The 20791-nt window shown below is 38.9% G+C and overlaps 1 protein-coding gene across 1 annotated transcript; it reads left to right on the top strand.

Annotated features, from left to right (window-relative positions):
* Positions 1 to 485: 485 nt before the first annotated feature.
* On the top strand, positions 486 to 14847 carry ankrd40 (ankyrin repeat domain 40). The gene is made up of 5 exons (XM_088599388.1): positions 486 to 924; positions 2837 to 2985; positions 4154 to 4690; positions 5414 to 5595; positions 8506 to 14847. The coding sequence occupies exons 1-5, from the start codon at positions 791 to 793 to the stop codon at positions 8653 to 8655; spliced, it is 1152 nt and encodes a 383-aa protein (XP_088455514.1). The 5' UTR covers positions 486 to 790; the 3' UTR covers positions 8656 to 14847.
* Positions 14848 to 20791: the final 5944 nt, after the last annotated feature.

A 20791-nucleotide genomic window follows, 5' to 3' on the forward strand; every position in this document is an offset into this window, starting at 1 on the left:
ACACCTTTATTTAAAAATGCTCCTTCTTCATGCAGAGCAGTAACTAGATAGCGGCAGTAGAGCCGACCTCATCACTTAATTGCAATGAGCAGTATTCTACCACAGCACTTTGAAAAAGTTTTAATACAGCTGCGGAAGCTACAAGCCTAAACATCTGATCTTAAATTTTAAAGAAAAACTGACTTATGAAAGTCAAAATTGAAGTTGTTTTCTAAGGGGTGTATTGTTACCTAGTTACACTTAGAACTGAGCAAACATTATAATCGCTCGCTCTGGAAATGGACATCACAGTATAGTAATTTTAAAGTCAGACCTTGTGCATTGTATACAAATTGGCAATACAAATCTCTGTTATCACAAGGCACCAGCAAATAGTACGTCCGTTCCAAAAATAAAGTGCAGTAGTAATAATTGCAGCAAACTGAAGCCGTCTTTCTCCGGAAGCATTATTGTCAGGGTAGGAACTAAAGTTGCAGCCTAGCGTTGTTACAGTTAAAGCTGCACCCCATGGGAGGAGTAGTTTATACCGCAACGGCGACTTACTGGACACCGAGAGGCAGTCAAAAACGGCTTGGCACGGGTTGACATTTTATAAACTTTTGGTGGATTCAAAATGAACAACTTTAGTTTTAAAAGGCCTTACTAGGATACACGGTGCATCCTTTTGAGCGTGTTTAATACGGCTCCGATATAGTGGGCGATCGCTGGCGGAAAAAAAGGTTGTTTTGTCAGAAAGGAAAAGTACATCGATCGCTCTTTCCTTTCATGAAGACATCAGACTGTGGTAAAAATGACAAGCCCCTCGATGGATAAGGAACTGCAAGAGCGTCTGAGAGAAGCGTCTGCGATCGGGGATATTGATGAAGTACGAACATTAGTGGAGAAGGGAGTTAACATCAATTCGCAAAACGAAATAAATGGATGGTACGTTGTATGACCGTGTTATATTGTGTTTTCCTCCTCCACTTAGAGTTCTGTATATCGCCTTTAATAATACCGGGTAATCCAGTTAGTGGGACAAATAACGCATGCGATATTTTACGACGGTAGAGGCAGTAATCTGATCGGAGCAAAGATCAAATGTCCAGATCAGTTAAATGTTTCGTTTTGGTTACGTGGGCCCGATTATTATTTTCAGATATATTAATTGTTGTGGTTTAGCGGGATTGTTCGAATATAAGCACGTTGCCCACGTTGGGTGGATGTTCGGTAGTTAATACCCGCTAAAGCTCCGAATAAATGTGACAGAGTTTCGAGATTGGCTGCTCGTGTGTGTATTTCGGTCGGTTCGTTCGTGCGATAACAACGGTACCACCAAGTTATGCCGGCTTAGGCAATTTCGTGAATTGGAATACGAAAATATTCCAAGAATGTACTACAGATAATGCCATCGCTTACACACTGTTGCCATCTTCCACGTCTTAAAACACAGTGAGGGCTGAGAACATTTTTCAATATTTCATATCTTTTCTTGGACGTGCAGTTCTGCCAAGGACCTGCTTTGAACCCTCGAACGTGTAACTAATCAAGTAACTTATTCTTAAGCAGTTTATATTGCAGATATATCACCCATATTTTAGAAACTGCCTTCTTATATAAAATGAATATGCACTTTAGGAATCATATTTAATTAGTAGTGACTTTGATTGGGTTTCTAAATGCCAGAGAACGAAAACTTTAATTGGTAGTATTACCAGCTTTCTTGAAGTTTGAACGATAATATAGGTGGTTCCAATAATTTTTAACTGAACTGTACTTTCTTCTTGCAGTTTTGTGCAGAAAATATTAAGATGTATTATACAGTCTTAAACTATATTAAATAATAGTGATGCAGTTTTCTTTTTTGTTGTATTATAAAATCTAACATTGCAGCAAGCTTTCTAGAAACCTTGCTGTAAACTTTAAACATGATTTAAGTAATTCAGACTATACATAGACAGTATATACAAATGTACCAAAAAATGATTTTTTGTCTTCTGAAAATCAGAATTATTGGTAATTAACAATAAACTTATTGTAGCCCTCAGTAATAAGCCCATCAGTGTAATCTAATTATTGAGACCTACATTATCCTATTCACAACACAAGGCTCTCATAGAACAGATGAGATTTTGACAAAAATGACATCAAACTGCACATTTTCCCTTCTCAGCTTAACTTTATGGAGGCCTCTGTCACCTCAGGGGAGTCACAGAGCCTTCTTGTGCTCTGTCCTTCAACTGGGCTCTTAAACAGAGGCTTTGTCATACTTTGATGTACAGAAGCAGCTGTTCAAGTATATTTCAGTGTTTAGTCTCAGTAAGATGCTTTGGATAAAAGTGACGGGTTTACATAGTCCACGCATCCACTTTCTAACCGCTTTATCCAGTACAAGGTCGTGGAAAATGCTGGAGCCTGTCTCCACAAGTAACAGGTGTAAGGCAGGATACACCCTGGACAGGATGCCAGTCCATCGCAGGGCACACCCAGGCAAAAATACACATTCACACACTGGGACCAATTTTTCCCAGAAACCAATTAACCCATCAGTACATCTGTGGACTGTGAGAAGAACCCAGGCAAATATGAGGAGAACGTACAAACTCCATGCAGAAACCACCTCAGGAATTGAACCTAGGGCCCCAGCGCTGCAAGGCAGTAAAGTTAACCTTTGTGCCACATTACCATCCACTTTACTAATCATTTGGTAAATGTAGTGTTAGTATGGTCCAAAAGAAAGTTCTTTAAGTACTGTCCTAATTAGTCCATATCGACACCCTTCTCATTTCCCTGTTACAAGCCTGGTTTCGGGGGAGTAGGTTAAATGTCTGCAAGTGGATTTTATTCCTTTCTTTAGGACCTGTCTGCATTGGGCGTGCAAGAGAAACCACCGGCAAATCGTGGCCTACCTTTTGAGCTCGGGAGCTGACACAGAAGTCCTTACATCCAAAGGAGAAAAGGCAGCACAGCTCACTTCAAGACGTGACATCAGAAAACTGTTAGGAGGTAAGCCAAAAATCGCATCTAAAAATCCCCAACACAGAATGAAAAGCCTTAATGTTGAGATCCAGCAACCCTGGATTCCGGGAAAACAAAACCAGAATTGTGATGGATTGGCGTGTGCTCTTCTGTTTTCAATCAAGGGTCAGACTTGTCAGCTGTCTCAACACAGCTAAGACAGGTTAATCAGTGCAGCAAGACTTGCATCTAATTTTACATTGTTTCTGCACAACATTCCAACTTCTTGTCAAGTTATTGTTGGGAGCAGTCAGTATATCCCATGTGTATTTACTTGCAAAGAAAAACCCACAGCTTTTTAAACATTGTGCTCTTGATCAAATGTTTCTCTGGCCTTGCTTGCTGATGACTGGTACGTTATAGTTTCATACTTCAAGTAATAATGGTTTAACTGAAGAACCATTTAGCAAAAATCTGCAGGCAGTTAAATACAGAGAGATTTTTTATCTTTTAGTTTTTAGTACCAAGTGGAAGTTCCTCTGGTAGTATTACATTCACTTAATGTGCTGTATTAAATTTTAGACCAGTAAAATTGATCCTCTCAAACAGTTATTTGGATAGTGTTTCTGGCAAAAAATAAAAATAAATCTGATTCATGACTTTCCAAGGGGTGCAGAAAAACAAGTTCCTCAGACTAAACTGAGAAGCGTGTTGATTGAAAACAATTTCAGTTGAAGACTTTTTGTTTGATTAGAGCCAATGAATTAAACTTGAATTTCTGGTATGTAAAAAATATTCTTCTCCTATATTTGGCAGGGTTGTTTTAATTTCTTCCCTTGAGGTATAAATTGATGCAAACCCAAGCATCTGATCTTTATTTTATGGTGCTTATTCAGCACAGCCAGCTCTCCTGCAGCATGACCAAGAAGAGTCAATCCAAATGATTCATGCAGCTCTAATATGCAGCACGTTGTGTTAACATTACTGTGCAAGTAATGGCATTGGATTGTGCAGGTCATCTAGCCATTGTAGTTCGAGACTTTTTTAGAGATACCTTTTGCAGATATTAATTAGGAGTTAAGGTTTAAGCACTTTTGAGTTGAACATCAATCATATCTGTACATGTGCCATGTTATTGTATTTGCTTTGATAACATACATAGCTCCTCTGTGCTTAACACAGTTTAGTCCAGTGTCTGTTTAACTTTGATTCACAGTGGAAGAAGATGAAATAGAGGAATTGACAGAGGTGGAGTTGCCAATTATTCCAAATTACCTTGTGAATCCTCCATTCCCTTATGTTAAGACGGAAAAGCCTAGCCTGATTCCAGAAGCTCATGTCCCATCGCACAATGGAACGGTTGGCACCTCGGAAGTATCCCATTGTGAGCAGGCACCTTTGCCAGCCTTGGAGAAGGAACGGAACCCTTTTGCTGATGCCAGCACACCGAGAGAGAGCGCATACATACCAGTGGCTGAACAGAATGGCCTCCAGCCCAGTTCTCTGGGATCTGTGAACGGAACTACCTTGGATTCCAGTCATTCGAACCACAGTGAACACCCACACAAGACAACTCAGAATGGACCAGTCTGTTCTACCTTACTGTCCCCTAATGGGAACCCCAGCTCATCGGTGTCGGCCAGCAGTGGCAGACAGCAGTCCATACCTCAGCAGCTGAACTGCAATCAGATGGGCTCCATGCCAGCGTTTCAGCCATTTTTCTTCACCAGTGCTTTTCCACTGAATATGCAAGGTAAAACCTTGTTGTTTACGTCTTTTGCTCAAATACAAAGCCTCACTTCAGTGCTTAAACTTAAATACACATGGAACTGCACAAGCTGTTCAAAATGATTTGCAACTGTTTTGCTCTTGTAAGCAGAATGAGCAATTTAAATGACACACTGACCTCTTTTCTCTTAGCCTGTAATCATGCCATTATTTGGAAGTCATGATAATTTGTGTTAAAGAATATTTCAGCTGGCTGTTGTTGTAGGTATGCCCAGAGGTATAGCATTGCTTGTATGTTTTAATATTCATCTCCTTGGGATATAGGTGGGAGTTTTATCCTCTGTGCAATTTGAACTTGGACATTGCTGGGACATTTCAGCATCTAGAGATTTGTGATACACCTTAATCCTCTGAGCATACATAGAGACTCAAAGCCAAGCGGGTTTGATGGGGGTGTTCCATTTACACTATGCTGGGATTGAGACACAGTTGACTGTTAAATTGCCAGGACATTACTTTGTATGGAGAACCTGTTTTTAGCTGTGCTTGCAAGATAGACACAAATACGTAACAGTGAAATTCAAGGTGATCTTCTCAAGCTTTAAAGATCTAGTTTAATTTAAAATACATTTACCGGAACCAGATCACAGTATTCTTGACAGCCTGGGTGACCTTCAGATATGTTTCCTAGCACCCTTTCCAGCATGGCCCTCAATAAGCATTTTAATATTTCTGACTGGCATTGCAGAGCTGGTGCTGAAGGTGCGGGTCCAGAACCCCAGTGTGAGAGAGAATGACTTTATCGAGGTCGAGCTGGACCGCCAGGAGCTGACATACAGATCCCTGCTGCGAGTGTGCTGTCGGGAGCTGGGGGTCAGCGCCGACCACGTGGAGAAGATCCGGAAGCTACCGAACACTATGCTGCGCAAGGCAAGCGAATCCCAGCGCTTTTAGAATTGAGTGTTAAGTTAGACAGGAAGCGGCTAACTCACAGTATTCTTTTTTGTAGAGAACAGGATTTTTTACAGCACCAGGACACAGACCCCATTCTGTAGCCAGCAGCAGGTCGAGCATTTTCAAGCTCGTTTGAAAAAGAAAAAAATCTGTTTAGATAAAGAGAAAAAACAGTTTTTTATCCACCCTTTCAAACATTTTCTAAAATTCTTACCATTTAGGGTGGCAGGGGGAGTCGGGGCCTATCTTGGCAAGCAAGACAGGAAACACACTGCACTAAAGCCAGTCCATCACAGGGCTCACACACAGAAACAAAACAGCACACACTCACCTCATGGCCAGTTTTCCCAGAAGCCAAGTAACCTACCAATATGTGTTTGAACTGTGGAAGGAAACCCAAGCAAACGCAGAGAGATCACACAAACTCCACACAGATAGCATCCCAGGTCCAGAATTGAAAACAGGGCCCTAGTGCTGTGAGGCAACAAAACTAATCATTGCACCACCACGCCATCTGAAAAAAAGTTTTCATTAATGGAAAGTATTAACTAAAAAAAGGGCCACCTTAGATATGTTTGTTTAGTGTAATTTGTCTTACTTTATCCTAAATTTTTATTTTGGGTCTCTCCTGCCTAGACTAAATAGAGGTTCTGAAATGTAATTACAAATATATAATAAACAGGTAACAATACAATTTCCAAATAACTTTGTGCTACATTTGGTGTTGTCTACTACAGTACCTGGGTTAAGCGCTGTTAATATGTACCAGAGGTCAGAGGTTATACAGTAAACATGATTATAACATGGCGCCTGTGGCTGCTATGGTTCCCAACATCATATTACTAGTTTACCTTTAAATGCTTTCTTGGGTATTGCTATTAAGCACAGTATACTACTACTACTAGTAGTAGTATACTACTACAGTTACATAAAATATGCAAAAACATTAAGTGCAACAATATGTAAAGTAAAAAAAAAATCCTACATTCAAATTGTAATTCTCTTCTTGTTCCTCTCTGGCACTTCTAAATCTATAACACCTCTGAGCACCACACTGGCTGCTCCTTTTGACAGGAAAAGCTCTACAGGTGCATTTACAGTTTAAACCTCCTTTACAAACAGATAAAAGCAGAAAAAACAGAGTAACGCATGTAGCCTCCTGGATCACTGCATTGTGCACGCCTCCAGTGTCAGAATGTGTACCGTGACCAGCAAGAGGCGCTCTGGAGAAAGGCTGTGGAAATGCTCGAACCAGGACCCAGTTAGACACATCGAGTGGCTAATCGAGTAAAAGTGCAGACTCAAAAGTCAGTGATCATTCTGAGCAAATATCCATCAAAGCTTGCAAAGAGGCTAAACATCATAAACCTGTTTGTGATTTTGAACATGAAATTGTCAGAAGTGGGACTGATATGGAAAGGATCTTGAATTCCAATGCAGCATGCTCAAACATTCAGCAACACAGTTCCTCAGTGCTGAGGAGGTTTGAGAAAGACCAACGCGCTCGTAGAATCTGGCTAGTACTACAGGAGGTTACTAGATTATACAAAAAGTGTCTTGTTGTTAGACATCTGCTTGTAACATTTTTAAATAAAAAATATATTTAAATGATAGTTTCATATTATGGAAGATAGTGAGAATTATATGCTAAGAATAAAATATTTGTCCTTGAGGTTACCAAATAAGGACTATACTGTACATGTAACAAGTGTAGCCTGTGCTCTGCCCCTGCTGGGATTTGGTCACGGTTGATCGCTTGCTTGTAGCTGAAATGGCGCAACTCCATAGTCTGCAGCAAAACACCACTGTGCCAAAAAAACACTCTTCCACTGCTGCAGAATTCTACAGTGTTAAGCTTTCAAGAGAGTGATGTCACTTCTGCAACATGTTCGCTGCACTGAGGCTAGTGGGCGACAGTAGTCAGATTGTGGAACCCTACCATCGACAGGCCCATCGGAGTTGCAAAAACACAAGAGGCCTCATAGCATAAGAGTATGGGATTTGAAATCAATAATTAAAAATGTTTTAAGCTACCTTGTTAGCATGTCCTAGAAAGTGTTGGCTTGAAAATGCCCTCTGAATTGTTGATTACATCATCTCTTTTTTTTTAGAGTTACAGTCCTAACCAGGGTAACATTAAATTCCCACAGTATTCAATATTTATTTCCCTTTTAGCAGCCTCCTAACTATCTGTGCAGACTGGGATGGGTTCTTAGTGTTTACTTAGACCATTGCTGATTAAATGTCTTGTCTAGGGGAAATGGGCTACTATTTTATTGTTTTAACCACTAGACTGTTAGTTTGAATGAATTTGAACAAATAAAGAGAAGCAAATCCAGAGAGACTGAACAAGCACAGTGGGACATGTCCTGGTTGTTTTATCAAAAATTAAGGATATAGTTAATGGAACATCATTAAATAAAGGAAAAAAAAAACATTGTAAGAAGCACGCTTCTTATTTATGATTTCCTCAGTCCTCACTCCAGGACCATGGAGATCCACAGGATTTTACTTGGACTTAATTAATTTTAAGCAACTTGGGACGAGTACTGTACTGTATATCACTGTTTTCAATGAAGTGAAATTGCACAGGAGAAATCCCCAAACTCTTACTGTATTAAAAGCTTTCTGTAATGATGATAGGACACCTCACATGCTGATGAAGTTGGTGTCCAGAGTTCGCTCTCTATAAACACAGTTGTTCACAGTATGTGTTCCTAACCCTGGGGCAGAGCACAGACACATGATGCTGAAGACAGATGGCAGGGCCGACCTGGTAAATTCAGGTTCTTGGAAGGCTCAGGCTTAGCTGCCTTCAAAAAGATTTCTGTATGGGAAACAATCATGCTGAATTAAAGAAAAACAAATATTTTTTTCCCTTGTCAGGACAAAGATGTTGCCAGGCTGCAGGATTTCCAGGAGCTGGAGGTTGTGCTGGAGAAGACGGAAGGCCTCGCCTTGTTTTCAGCCACGGGACAGTCCTCCCTGACAGACAAGCCCTGCTACAATATGAAAGCGTCGAAGCTCACTTACTAGCTTGCCGCGGAGCACACCACGCAGAATCTGTTTACATGTGTGCTGGTGAAAACACTTGAGTAGGCTGAAAGGTTTATTCCCCCTCTGGTTTCTATTACATTATTCCACTTTCAGAGGTGTGTGATGTGGTATGATTCAGTTTGCAGTATGATACATATTTCTAGCAGTGATGTTTTTCTTTTTCCTTTTAGGCAAAGTCTTTTTGTTATACACCACAGGGTATGGGTCACTGCTGTGGCGTATGTATTCATTTCGGCATATTTTTTTTCTCTGATGACTGACTAGAAAGGGTTTAGCTCCCTGAGAGAAAGGTATTTTAGTGATAAGAGTCAGAGATTACAAGAATTCATCTTTTTGCAGTAAATTTCCTTGAAATCTATTACTCTTATTAAAGATACTAATCTACTATATTATATGAGTCATCCTAGAAGAAAGATGCATACACAGTAGATATTAAATTAACACTTTAAAAGTGCTGAAACAACCTCTAACAAGCAATTTTTTTTCCTTATTTGTCTTTTAATGATATCATCCATGTTTTAAACAGATTCCGTTTTTATTTTAGCGAATCTAAGGTTTTGACAAGTGTTTTAAGCAGTTCCTTTCCATTTTAAGGGAGATTAGGATTCTATGGCACATAAAGACTGGGATCACGAGACAGCAATTTAATATATGAAATAAAAAAGAGAGGTGAATTTCATACTTATTTTCAAGTGCACCATGATATGTAAGTAATTGGTATGTGAAAGTGAAATATGGAAAGTAGGTGTTTGAAAGTCAAATATTTACACAAATAGAGAATAATTTGAATTCTGCAAACAAACAAGTTAAAGAATGGACTGGACATGACTCAGTTATCCACGACTGGTGTCTTACTCAATTCTTTACTTACTACTTATTATTCATTTTTATTTCAGAGCAGTTTTAGTTGTATTTCTTGTGACGTAAACATTTCGTGACTGACCACACAATGCCGTGATTTTTTAAAAAGCACATTTGTACCTCCATTTATCATGTGAAAGATTAAGTATGTGGACTGCAGCCATGACTGTTTTTTGGAAAAGGAATAGAAAAATACATATGTACAAAATGTATTTTCAAAAGCTTTAACATATAATATCACTTGATTGCATTTCACTGTAAAAATACAACATACTGTAGTACAACCCAGAGGCTCATGAAAAACAACACATACTGTCAAGGAATAAATCTGCGATACCACTAGTGACTGAAAATACAAATGTGTTTATAAAACCAATGAATTGAAAGACACAGCAGGAAGCCAGGAGATGTTAATGTTGTGGGGAGTGTCTGTTGAGTGTTTTAAGTAAGTTTTCCATGTTGATAAAAGCTCCAGTAACTCTCAGCCTTGTATCTTAATTATTCCATTGTTTTTTTCCAGTGATGTTTTGGAATAATGAGGTTTGTATTTTGCATAATCCCCCATCAAAATACTGTAGATTACCTTCTCTTGTAATTTATACTGTAACTAAAAGGAGCAACATTTCCTGAAAAGCACTTTGCTAAACTTTGTCTGGAAAGGAAGAGAGAATCTTTTTTATAGTAGGAGTACCTACAAAACACTAAACAACTGTGTATGTTAGATTCTTTAGGCGAGTAATGTCTAATCTCGTAGTTACTGTCTCTTTAAAATGCTGATCATTTCCCTCATAATTTACTAGTCATGGAGGGGGGGCAGTTTTCAGATTTGAGACAGTATTACTGTTATCAGTAAGGCTGGGTCACCCTTATTGGTGATAATTAAGATTTTGCAGAGGAAAGCTTGTTTGAAAGAAAATGGTAACTCCCATTTAGTGTTTGTTAATTTGTTTAATACGGGGTGAGTTTTACTCGCTGTGTGACAGTGCACAGAATAATGAGTGGCAGCCTGAGTGTCTTATAGATAACAGGAACCAGGCAGGCTCTTCTGTGACCTATTTATTCACAGAACAGAGGTTTTTTTAATTATTGGCTGAAATAATGGAATCTTTTTTTTTTACGTGTATTCAGCAGAAGCCTGGTTTGAACTGTTTTTTTTATCATTTTTGATTGAATTGGATTTTTAAGACCTTTGGTGATAATTTTAGAGGATATATTTTTAAAATGAAAAAAGCACAATTAATAACTTTATGTAACTGGTACCTTATAGAGAATAAACATGATCTATTTGCTTTCTCAGGTTTAATAAGCTGGGTTTTTCCTGTGTTAACACATTACACTATATTTTTTAACAGTCTGTAAAGTAAGCTTCAATACTGTTATGTGCTGACTGTGACTAACATTAACTTTATATTACCTCATAAACACTTCTACTGCGACTTATCGTATTAACACAGAACTATTTCTCCTATGGCAAGGCGATTGATTTTGAGATCATATTTTAATTGTGTCGTCAAAGCTGTTTGTTGTTTTTCTACATTAAAACAGTATAAAACCATGAATGATTTTTGAAAAAGTCTTAAGCAGCCCAGAGTTAAAATGTTTTCCTTCATATAATATTTCTGATAACAAATAACCTAAATACTGCTAACCTATTTATAAAATAATGTTTTAGAAGCGTTGCGAGACTTGTGACAGTTTACTCATTAAGCTGGTACGTGAGGCTCATAGTAGCAATTGTACTGTATTACGGTGCTCTGAAACTAGAAGTTACTTTGTAGTTGTTCAGAGTTAGATAACTGAATGTGGTTTCTGGGTGCTGATCACGATAATACTGATGTTATGGCATTTGGCATATGGCATATGTCTAAAAGTACTTTTTGACTAAATGTTTCTTTTTAATCATTTAAAAAAGCATAATGAGCTTTGCTAATTCCAAACCTGATTCTTGATGCCGGTATTCTACACGTTGGCCACAAGACATGTCATTGCCCACAAAATATCACCAGGACAGCTCCTGGTGGGTTCATTAAAGTTTGAAGTTGATTTGGGGCTCTATCTTTAGAGAGGGGTGTGGTTATTAGAAAGAGTTTAGCCATGTATGCCCACATGTTTATACACCACAGCGGGTTGCGGGTTCAGTGGGTTGACTGTGTATTAAATGGACATACTTTGCTAGACTGAAGGGACTTGCCACACAAAGAATCTGGATGTCTAGTCTTTTTAGGTTTCACTTTCTTAATAACATCTTACATTCTGAAAAACTGCTTAAAAACACCAAGCAATCCACATCACTTCACTTCACTTCCGGATGTTGACTTTTCCATCTAACAGTGTAAAAGTCTTTCACATAAATTTAAGAAAGCTTGAGAGAGCTGGCTCCCAGAAATTGCTTTTATTAAAAACATTTTCCTGGTTTGTTTTATGAAGAGTTGGAGATAAAAATGACTCAAGATATGGCTCATGTAGCAATCTCCACACTGTACAGCTGCGATTTGATAAAAAGTCTTGAATATTGAATCATGTGTCACTAGAATGCGGGCGAAGGTTTCTTCAGAACCAAGCAGCAGAAAGCAAGTTTAGAGGATTCAGCTAGAGCCCCATTATCATTGTCCTTTCGCCCTGTTAACAGGCTAGACTTTCTGTCAGCCAAACGACAGTCTTTAAGTGTCCAGGTGTACATTTGTTGTTTGACATTGAGACTAACCACATTGCACCGTGCACTTTTGCTCTGTTTTCAAACACTTAAGCACTACTGAATCTGAATAGTTTCTGTCTGGCAAATCATAACTTTGCACTGTGAAAATCAACATATTTGTGTGTATGATCACAAATGCCCCCGCTGTCTGTGGAATGCTGTTTATAAGAATACATAATGAGACAAACATAATAATACAAATTGGGATTTCCTGTTTTTATATTAGATTCTTGAAACTTTAAAAGGTTTCAAAACCCCTTTGAAAAGCGCGATGTTTTAAAAGTAATGCAAGAAAAATATCCATGCCAAACAATTGTCTTCAACAGCTTTTCTGCATCTCTTCCAAATCTGTTGCATTCTGCAGTGTTTCCTAATTGATGAATTTAATGTTTTTGTGTGCAACAATGTTTTTGTGAGTGAAAGCTTTCTTTAAAAAAAAAAATAGACCTATGGAATACTGAGGCAGGCTAGTGTAGGTGGACTTATTTGAGTGGCAAATTTTTTTAAAAGCAAAGTATTAAGTCAGAAGTGATCAAGACCTTTTAATCTCTTGATCTCTTTCTGCTGCAGAGTTCATAATTATGAGTACATGCTGGGCAGGATTAAAGACTAATACTAAATGACAAAAAGAACATTTTAATCATCCATTTCTCAGCTTTTGCCAAGCATTTCAGAGGAGTGTTGGCTAATTAAAAAAATTGAAATAGACAAGGCTAGAACTTTTCAGATGAAGGAAAGAGTTAATATTCATTTGTGAAAGTATTGCTTTTTTTTCTATAGCCTTAAGGCTGCCATGTTACTTGTAATCAAGGATGGTATCATTTGCCCACAGTGCACCCTGCTGTCCTCTCTTTTTGGTGTGAAGTGGAATATCTGGTTGAGGATCAGTTATTCAATTGTTTTGAGTCTTTTTTTTTTTGCTTACAACCCTGCTGTGGATAAACACTGGGAACGAGGGACTGGGACTCACACAAAAGTGAGCTGGTATTTCTGACAGTGGAGGATTAGAAATGTCTGGAGAATGTGAAAGGTGCAAATGCAATTGTGTTGCTGATGATAACATTGCAGATCTGCCTAAATTGTGGTCTTCCTAGTGTGCTCCATTTTAACTCTTTGCTACAGCTAGATCTGTATTTTTTTTTAATTGGTTGCAACAGCATTGCAGCTGTTATGCTGATCCTGTTTGCTACCAAAGTAAAAATGGGAGCATTGTATAGGTTATTTCAATGGAATTGCTGATTATCCAACTTTTTCCATGTGTTTTATCATGTCAAAGGCCAGTTAAAACAATACCCTATTAAAAAAACCTTGCAAGTTGACAAAACCTGCATTTTGCTCTCATTACTAGTTCGGGGGTTGGCTCCATATCATTAATAAGGAGAAGAGAGTCCTCTGACAAGTAAACAGTTGATTGTACAGTATGCATTGAGAGATTTGGTAAATGCTTTGAGTAAGCTCGTCAGAGCACACATTTTCCTTTATAAACGCTTAGCATTGAAAGTAATGTGATTGAAAAATCGAGGGAGGGTCATCTCAGCTAGTTGGGTCACTCTCTGTATGAACCCCAAATCTTTGAATGAATAGGAAAAAAAAACTTGGCAAATATTCCAATTTAACAATCTGTTAGTTCAATTAAGGCTTCGATTAGATAACTACGGTCAGCTGGAATAAAAACCAGCATGGGTGTGGCCCTCCAGGACAAGGACTGGAGACCACTGGGTCATAGCATGCTTTATAGGGATGAGGGGGTTCAGACATTCCTTTAAAGAAGCCTGTTCCTTACATAAATCATCAATGCAAAGTTCTTGTGGAGTTAACTGGAGTGAATGGTGTTCTGTACCTTTAACCACATTTATGGATTAAAGCTTTCCTGTCCTGGTTCTTGTGAGATCTTAAAATTACTTCATGGATTCCTTAATTGAGTTGGTAATTGCCTTATCTTGCCTTGTTTAATCATTTCAGACCCAGAAAACAACCACTTGAACTTTAAAGTTTAGAAATAGTCACACAAGATTTAATAAGGTAGAATATCAGATGAATGGCTTTAGCAAACAAATTGATTACTTGGCTTAGGAAATACAATCACACAGTAACGTGATCCCAGGTGAGGGTAAATGTAAAAAATGCTGTATCCAGATTAGTCCTCCACTTTCCAGAAATAAGGGCTTGCAGGTCAGTTTGCTCCATTGAGCATAATTCGTGCCAGAAATACAGTATATATTCTGGAATGGGACTCTTAATTCAGGACTTCTTATACTCAAATACTGAACCTTTAGGTCTGGTCTAGATCGTCATTACAGCCTGCTCCTTAGTGATGTAACTGAGTTTCTCATCAACTAATGAAATTATTAAAAAGGTTGCTTGGGCTGAATTCATGCTAACAAATGGAGTGTGAGGTCCAGCCCTAGTGAAGACCTGTAGCTGTTTCTTAACACTAAATGTAAAAAAACATTCACGTCCATGGAGAAGAGATATAGATTTGACTTAACCTATGCATTCAGAGACTGATATTTTTATATGTCTAAAGTACTTTGATAACTTCTTAGGCACTTTTTAACCCCTGTTACATATGGAGACCTTAACCTGTACTTTAATAAAGCATGGTGAACAAACTATTCATGTTACACTGCAGTGCCTGACTTTTTTCATATATTTTTTTTAGATTTTATAATCACATTATAAAATTATGATGATTATTGATTAATCGAAAACACTAAAACCATTAAATTCTGGAGAATGTGTCAGCTACCCCTCCTGTCTCATTAATTAGGATTTGATATATTTTAATTTTAAATCTACCTATGATTTGATTTGCCATGAGAAGATTGGAAAACTAATTCTAAATAACATTTTTATTACTTTGTGTAGGCAGTTTAACAAAGCTGAAGTTGTAATGTGGTAACAGCTTGTATTTTGCCTGAAAGATATCCAATAGAATATTCTCTTTAAGTTTAGGTATTGTTTTTCTCTTTTGTGGCTATTATACCTAAAATGTGCCTATCGTGACTTGAAAGCAGTCAAATCCTATTTTCTTCAGGTACAGAAACCACGGGCTTTAAATATGCAAACAGATGTGTGTGTATAGAAAGGAGAAAAAGATGTACAATTTTCTGTCCTGGAACAGATCTCCAGTTTAAAAAACATCCATGGGTAATCTATCGTGCACCACAAGAGGGGGTGGTTTAGTCATAGTTTTGAACAGGTTAGCTTCAGCAAAACATACCCCTAAATGAAATGTAATGTACCCCTTAACAGACAGTGCTGGAATGTTCTATGGATGTGATTATATTTTAACTCAAACTAAAATACTATGTTCAGTTTTTCAATTCGAGCAACATCGAGCAGTAGTGAACAAAAATTGCTTGTTAGGCACAAAATCCATCCATCTATTTTCTAACTTTTTTATCCAATACAGTTTCGTTGGGCAGCTGGTACCTATCCTGGCATGCAGTGGGAACAAGGCAGGACGCACCCTGGACGAGATACCAGTCCATCGCAGTAGGCACAAAATTAGAGATGAAAAAATTTCACTGCAATTCCTTGTTACCTCACACTACCTGTTCTTGTCAGCTCTCAGGAGCTAAGCAAGGCAGTGCCTGTACTGAAGTACTGAAATAGGACACCATTAAGGAAGACCAGGTTGCTGCTGTAAGTGGGGTTGTTAGACCTGCAGGTAACACTATTCCTCAGGACCAGAATTTTCAGTCCAATGTCCCAGCATGGTTATGGGGACAACTGTGTTGTACTATTAATAGTGCTGTCCTTCAGATGAGTTGATCTGAAGTCCGGACTACTTGGTCATTAAAGATCCCATGACGATGTTTGAAAGAGCAGGGTATGAACCCCAGTGTCCTTGACTTAAGCATAGCAAAGCAATTTCACACTTCTCTACCTGGTTTTTGGTATGCCGCAAAGTATTCCATGAGTCGAAGCCATTTGGGAAGCATTGGTTTGAGAAATACAACTGGTGACGGGACCCAGGCTAGAACTAGTAATGTCTGAGCTGTAGAGTTTCAGCCTGCGCGCAGAGCAATCGTCTTTTTTGAGAGAATCCACAAATCATGCTTTTCCCATGAATGAATATCTTTTCAATAATAGGTTTATCTGACATTTCTTGACACCTGCATTTAATTTGTGATAAGAAAGTTATTTGCAGCCTGAATATCCATCCATCTATTTTCTAACAGCTTTACAACCAGTAGCCATATCACTCTGCAACTCACCACTGGCAACCCACTGAAGCTACGCAGGTGTTGGCCTGGTCAGTACCTGGATGGGAGACCTCCTGGAAAAAAAACTAAGGTTGCTGCTGGAAGAGGTGTTAGTGGGGCCAGCAGGGGACGCTCACCCTGTGGTCCATGTGGGTCCTAATGCCCCAGTATAGTGACTGGTACACTATACTCTAAAATAGGCGCCGTCCTTCGGATGAGATGAAAACTGAGGTCCTGACTCTCTGTGGTCATTAAAAACCCCAGGGCGTTTCTCGAAAAGAGTAGGGGTGTAACCCTGGTGTTCTGGCCAAATTTCCCATTGGCCCTTACCAATTATGGCCTCCTAATAATCCCCATCTATGAATTGGCTTCATTACTCTGCTCTCCTCCCCACTGATAGCTGATGTGTGGTGAGCGTTCTGGCGCACTATGGATGCCGTTGCATCATCCAGGTGGATGCTGCACATTGGTGGTGGTGGAGGGGAGTTCCCATTACCTGTAAAGCGCTTTGAGTGGAGTGTCCAGAAAAGCGCTATATAAGTATAAGCAATTATTAATTATTATTATTTATCCACTACAGGTCTGCAGGTGAGCCGGAGTCGCTCTCAGCAAGCAATGGGTGCAAGGCAGGATACACCCTGGATAAGACGCCAGTCCATCACAGACACAGACATGGCCTATTTTCACCAGGGCAGATTGCATCCATCATACCTTTAAAGCTTCCAGATCTGTCCTGTGTATTGATTTGGTTTACTCACAAATTGCAATGTTCCTCTTAAGGAGGTTCCTTTCTGGCACAAAATTCCAAGCACAACAGATCTCAGTGTAGGATTGTGCTTATTCTAAGGTAAAATATGTCATCAGCCTTTCCGGTTTGGTTGTTTTCCACATATTCACTGCACCTTTTTTTTAATTACACTGGGACAGTTCCCAAGACTTCTTGACAGATGTGCCCCTTGGATTGTGCTAATATGCAAAGTAACTCTCTTCCCCACAGGTAAGCCAAATGAAATATGAAGGTTTTGGCACTTGCACAGAACATTTGATACTGCAGGTAGGCACTTAATAACACACAGATCTGCACTGATGTTTTAACTAGTGACACAGCAGGAAACGTTTTTTTGTGTGTGAAAACATAGCTATTATTGTTATTTCAGTGACTTTTTTTCCCCAGAGAAACTTAGCTGGCCCTATATCATTCCCTATAGGATGTCTGAGGTTATAAAACCAACAAATATTCCCTTAAAGGCAAGATTAAATATCGTTTCTGCATGTCGAGTGTTTATTTGATGTGCACATGAAAGCTCCCGCTGGCGAAAACTGGAAGATCATCTGACACATGACTTGCTGTTTATATAGAAGCATTTATAGGGATTGAATTTCTGATTTTAATGTAAATCAGTGAGAATCTTTTCTTCATATAGCTGTAGTGGTAACCGTTTTAGTTGTACTGTATGGCTAATAAACAAATGCTTCATACATCATCATCAGTAGTGTACATACTACATGTTTTCACCAATAAGTGCCTATATTTAGAAATATAATTTATAACCAGGTCATAAATTGAGCCCAATGACGTTTGGAGTGGCACTCCTGTAAACATTCCCAAACCCTAATACCAGCCATACAATGTTTATACCAAGGGCTATTGTGTAAATATTGAAGCAATTTGTTTTCATTGTGACTATGGTAAATGAATGTTTAGCACAACATGGGAATGAACTCTGCACTTGCTCATCTCCAGGCAATAATCTTTATGAATTCAAGCTCTGATTGTAAGACATTTAAAACCCAGAAAATAGAATTAATAGCAATAAAGAACTTTCAATGTCTTAGAATGTATGACTCCAATACTTTGTTAGACCGGCAGTTATATTCACAAAAAGAGGATTGTTCAGAGATTAGTAATAGTTAAACATTGCTTGCATGTATGTTGCACTTTTCATTCCAAATAATCCCAAAATGCGGGTGGCATTGGTGCCTCGCAACTCTGGGTTCGATTCCAGGCCAGGGTGCTATCTGCTTGGAGTTTGTACCCTCTACCCACATTCTCATGGGCATCCCTCAGGGTGCTACGGTTTTCTCCCACAGTACAAAGACATAGTGGTAGAATAATTGGCTTCTGTGAAAAATGGTCCTGATGTGAGTGCATGTCTTTGTGTGGACTGGCGCCCCATCCAGGGTGTATCTTGCCTTGAGCCGGGATAGACATGACCACCCCTGTTTCCCAGTACTGGAAAAAGTAATTAGAAAAAGAATGGATGGATGGTCCCAAAACAGGATCCAACACACGCAGGGGAAGCTTCACCAGTGTCGGGGAGCCCCCATGTAGTTGGTGCATGGTAGCCATTATATACCAGCAGCCCCACGGCACAGAAGATCTGGAATCAAGAAAGTTTTGCAGAGGCTAAAGTGGAATTTCATGCTGAAAAAAATGAGAAAGAGAACACAACGTTTCGGCCATGGAGCCAGTGTGTGAAGAAGGCTCCACGGCCGAAACGTTGTGTTCTCTTTCTTTTTTTTTCCAGCATGGAATAAACCTATTACTTGTTCCTTTGCAGCCTACGCATGCTGACGCAGCTACCCACCTAAAGTGGAATTTGCCTAGGATGCCAGTTTTAACACCCCTACTCTAACAGAGTCCATGGGATCTTTAAGAGTCACTTGTGCTTTACAGTATATAGCACTTTTCAAGGAACATTATCTGTGACCAAGGTGTCAGGACTTCAGTTTACGTTCTCAAATTTGTATCTGAAGAAACCTGTGCATTGGTTTAGAAATTCTGATCCAGAGGGGAAAGCACAACCCCACTGGTCCACAAACAATGCTTGCAGCAGTTAACTGTTTTTGGTTAGAGGTTGGTCTTCCCAGTACAGATCAGTTCCAGGCTTGCTTAGCTTCTGAGAGCTGAAAAAGCTGACTACAAGGTAAGGCTACTGTGAGGAATGATGGGTGTCTTTGTGTGGCACAAAAAGCATATTGGGTGTAAAAGTTAATGATTCACTTTCAATATTGTTAATCAAAACTGGTATTTATTGGATCATTCAAAGGGGATACAGAAATAAACATATTTGACAATGTTTTAAAGGGTGCTACAGTATTGCTATATGGTGTAATGGTTAGGAAAAAATATATCTTTTATTAATAAAAATGTGTTGCAGTGGTCTTAAGCTTACAAGTAGGAGACGTGGTCTGTCAAATGTTCTTATCAGCTTAAGAACTTCAAACATAACTTGAATACCTCCAGGAAATCATTTTCTAGTGAGATCCAGTCCCTCTTACAAAGGTTTCTCTTCAGTCCAATTCTTCTGACAAATGGTTTATTAACCGCCACTCTTAAAACAAGACCAGGCACAACATATTTCATTTAATTGGCAACTAATAAAAAAACAAATAATTTTACGTTTACTAGGCGCTGTGGAGCAGGTAAGTAAAGCAAGGTCTGTTGCAACAGCCTTAGAAGAATGTAATATGTTTGACTCTTTCAGCTATCAATCAGACCCTAAGATCCTTTTAATGTACATTCTCAGTGTGCCAGCGCTTTGAAACGAAAAATCACTCCTTGCCTGAAAAATGTCAAACAAGCTTTAACAGCACTGGAAGCTATGCTATCCTGAACTTGAACCTGAAGACATCAATAGCCCAAGTCTTTAGCTCTAGTACTTTGCAGTTGTTTTTACCTTCTGATCTCCACAGGAGGGAATAGTTAATATAACTGTCTGTGCCCCAGGCTACTTCATTTGTCTTTGACATAGTAGTAGCGGACTTTCCTTCCACCTACAAATCCAAGACAAACTCCTACAATTAGCTTTACAATGTACCTCAGTGTTTTACTTTTTGGGGATTGTATTTTAAATCGGAAAAACATGAAAAATTCACGATTCTGAAATTTCTCTAGAAAGATCTCCGAGTCACACAGAACATTTCCATTCCTATTGAGCCTTGGGTGGTGTTTTTCTCTTTTCACTGGTTGTTCCTTGCTGGTCTTCAGAAGTTTAAAATCCAGTTCTGGGATTTCTCCAGGAACATATGAAAGGTACTTAGCAGTGATGACAAAGCCATTTGGCTCATCTAGCTTATTTGGTTATTAATATCTAATTGATCTGAGTACCCTAGCCATCAATTTTCTAAAAGAACCCATTGTATGTCTATCAACAACATGGCTTGGTACTGTAGCTTGTTCCAGGGACCCACAACCTTTATGTAAATATGAACCTCCTGATAATACTGGGTACATTTGTGAATATTTGGGTACATTTGCTATTTGCTATTGCACCCAAATATTCACAAATGCACCCCAATGTTAACAAATGTACTCAAATGTTCATAGGTAGCAAGAATGTACCTG

Source organism: Lepisosteus platostomus, chromosome 11 (assembly GCF_059453375.1).
Source record: "Lepisosteus platostomus isolate fLepPlt1 chromosome 11, fLepPlt1.hap1, whole genome shotgun sequence".
Lineage (NCBI taxonomy): Eukaryota > Metazoa > Chordata > Actinopteri > Semionotiformes > Lepisosteidae > Lepisosteus > Lepisosteus platostomus.

Coding starts and splice junctions, on each gene's coding strand:
- ankrd40 (XM_088599388.1), top strand. CDS start 791: ATGACAAGCCCCTCGATGGATAAGGAACTGCAAGAGCGTCTGAGAGAA. Junction 2,986..4,153: donor CATCAGAAAACTGTTAGGAG/GTAAGCCAAAAA, acceptor TTTGATTCACAG/TGGAAGAAGATGAAATAGAG. Junction 5,596..8,505: donor CGAACACTATGCTGCGCAAG/GCAAGCGAATCC, acceptor TTCCCTTGTCAG/GACAAAGATGTTGCCAGGCT.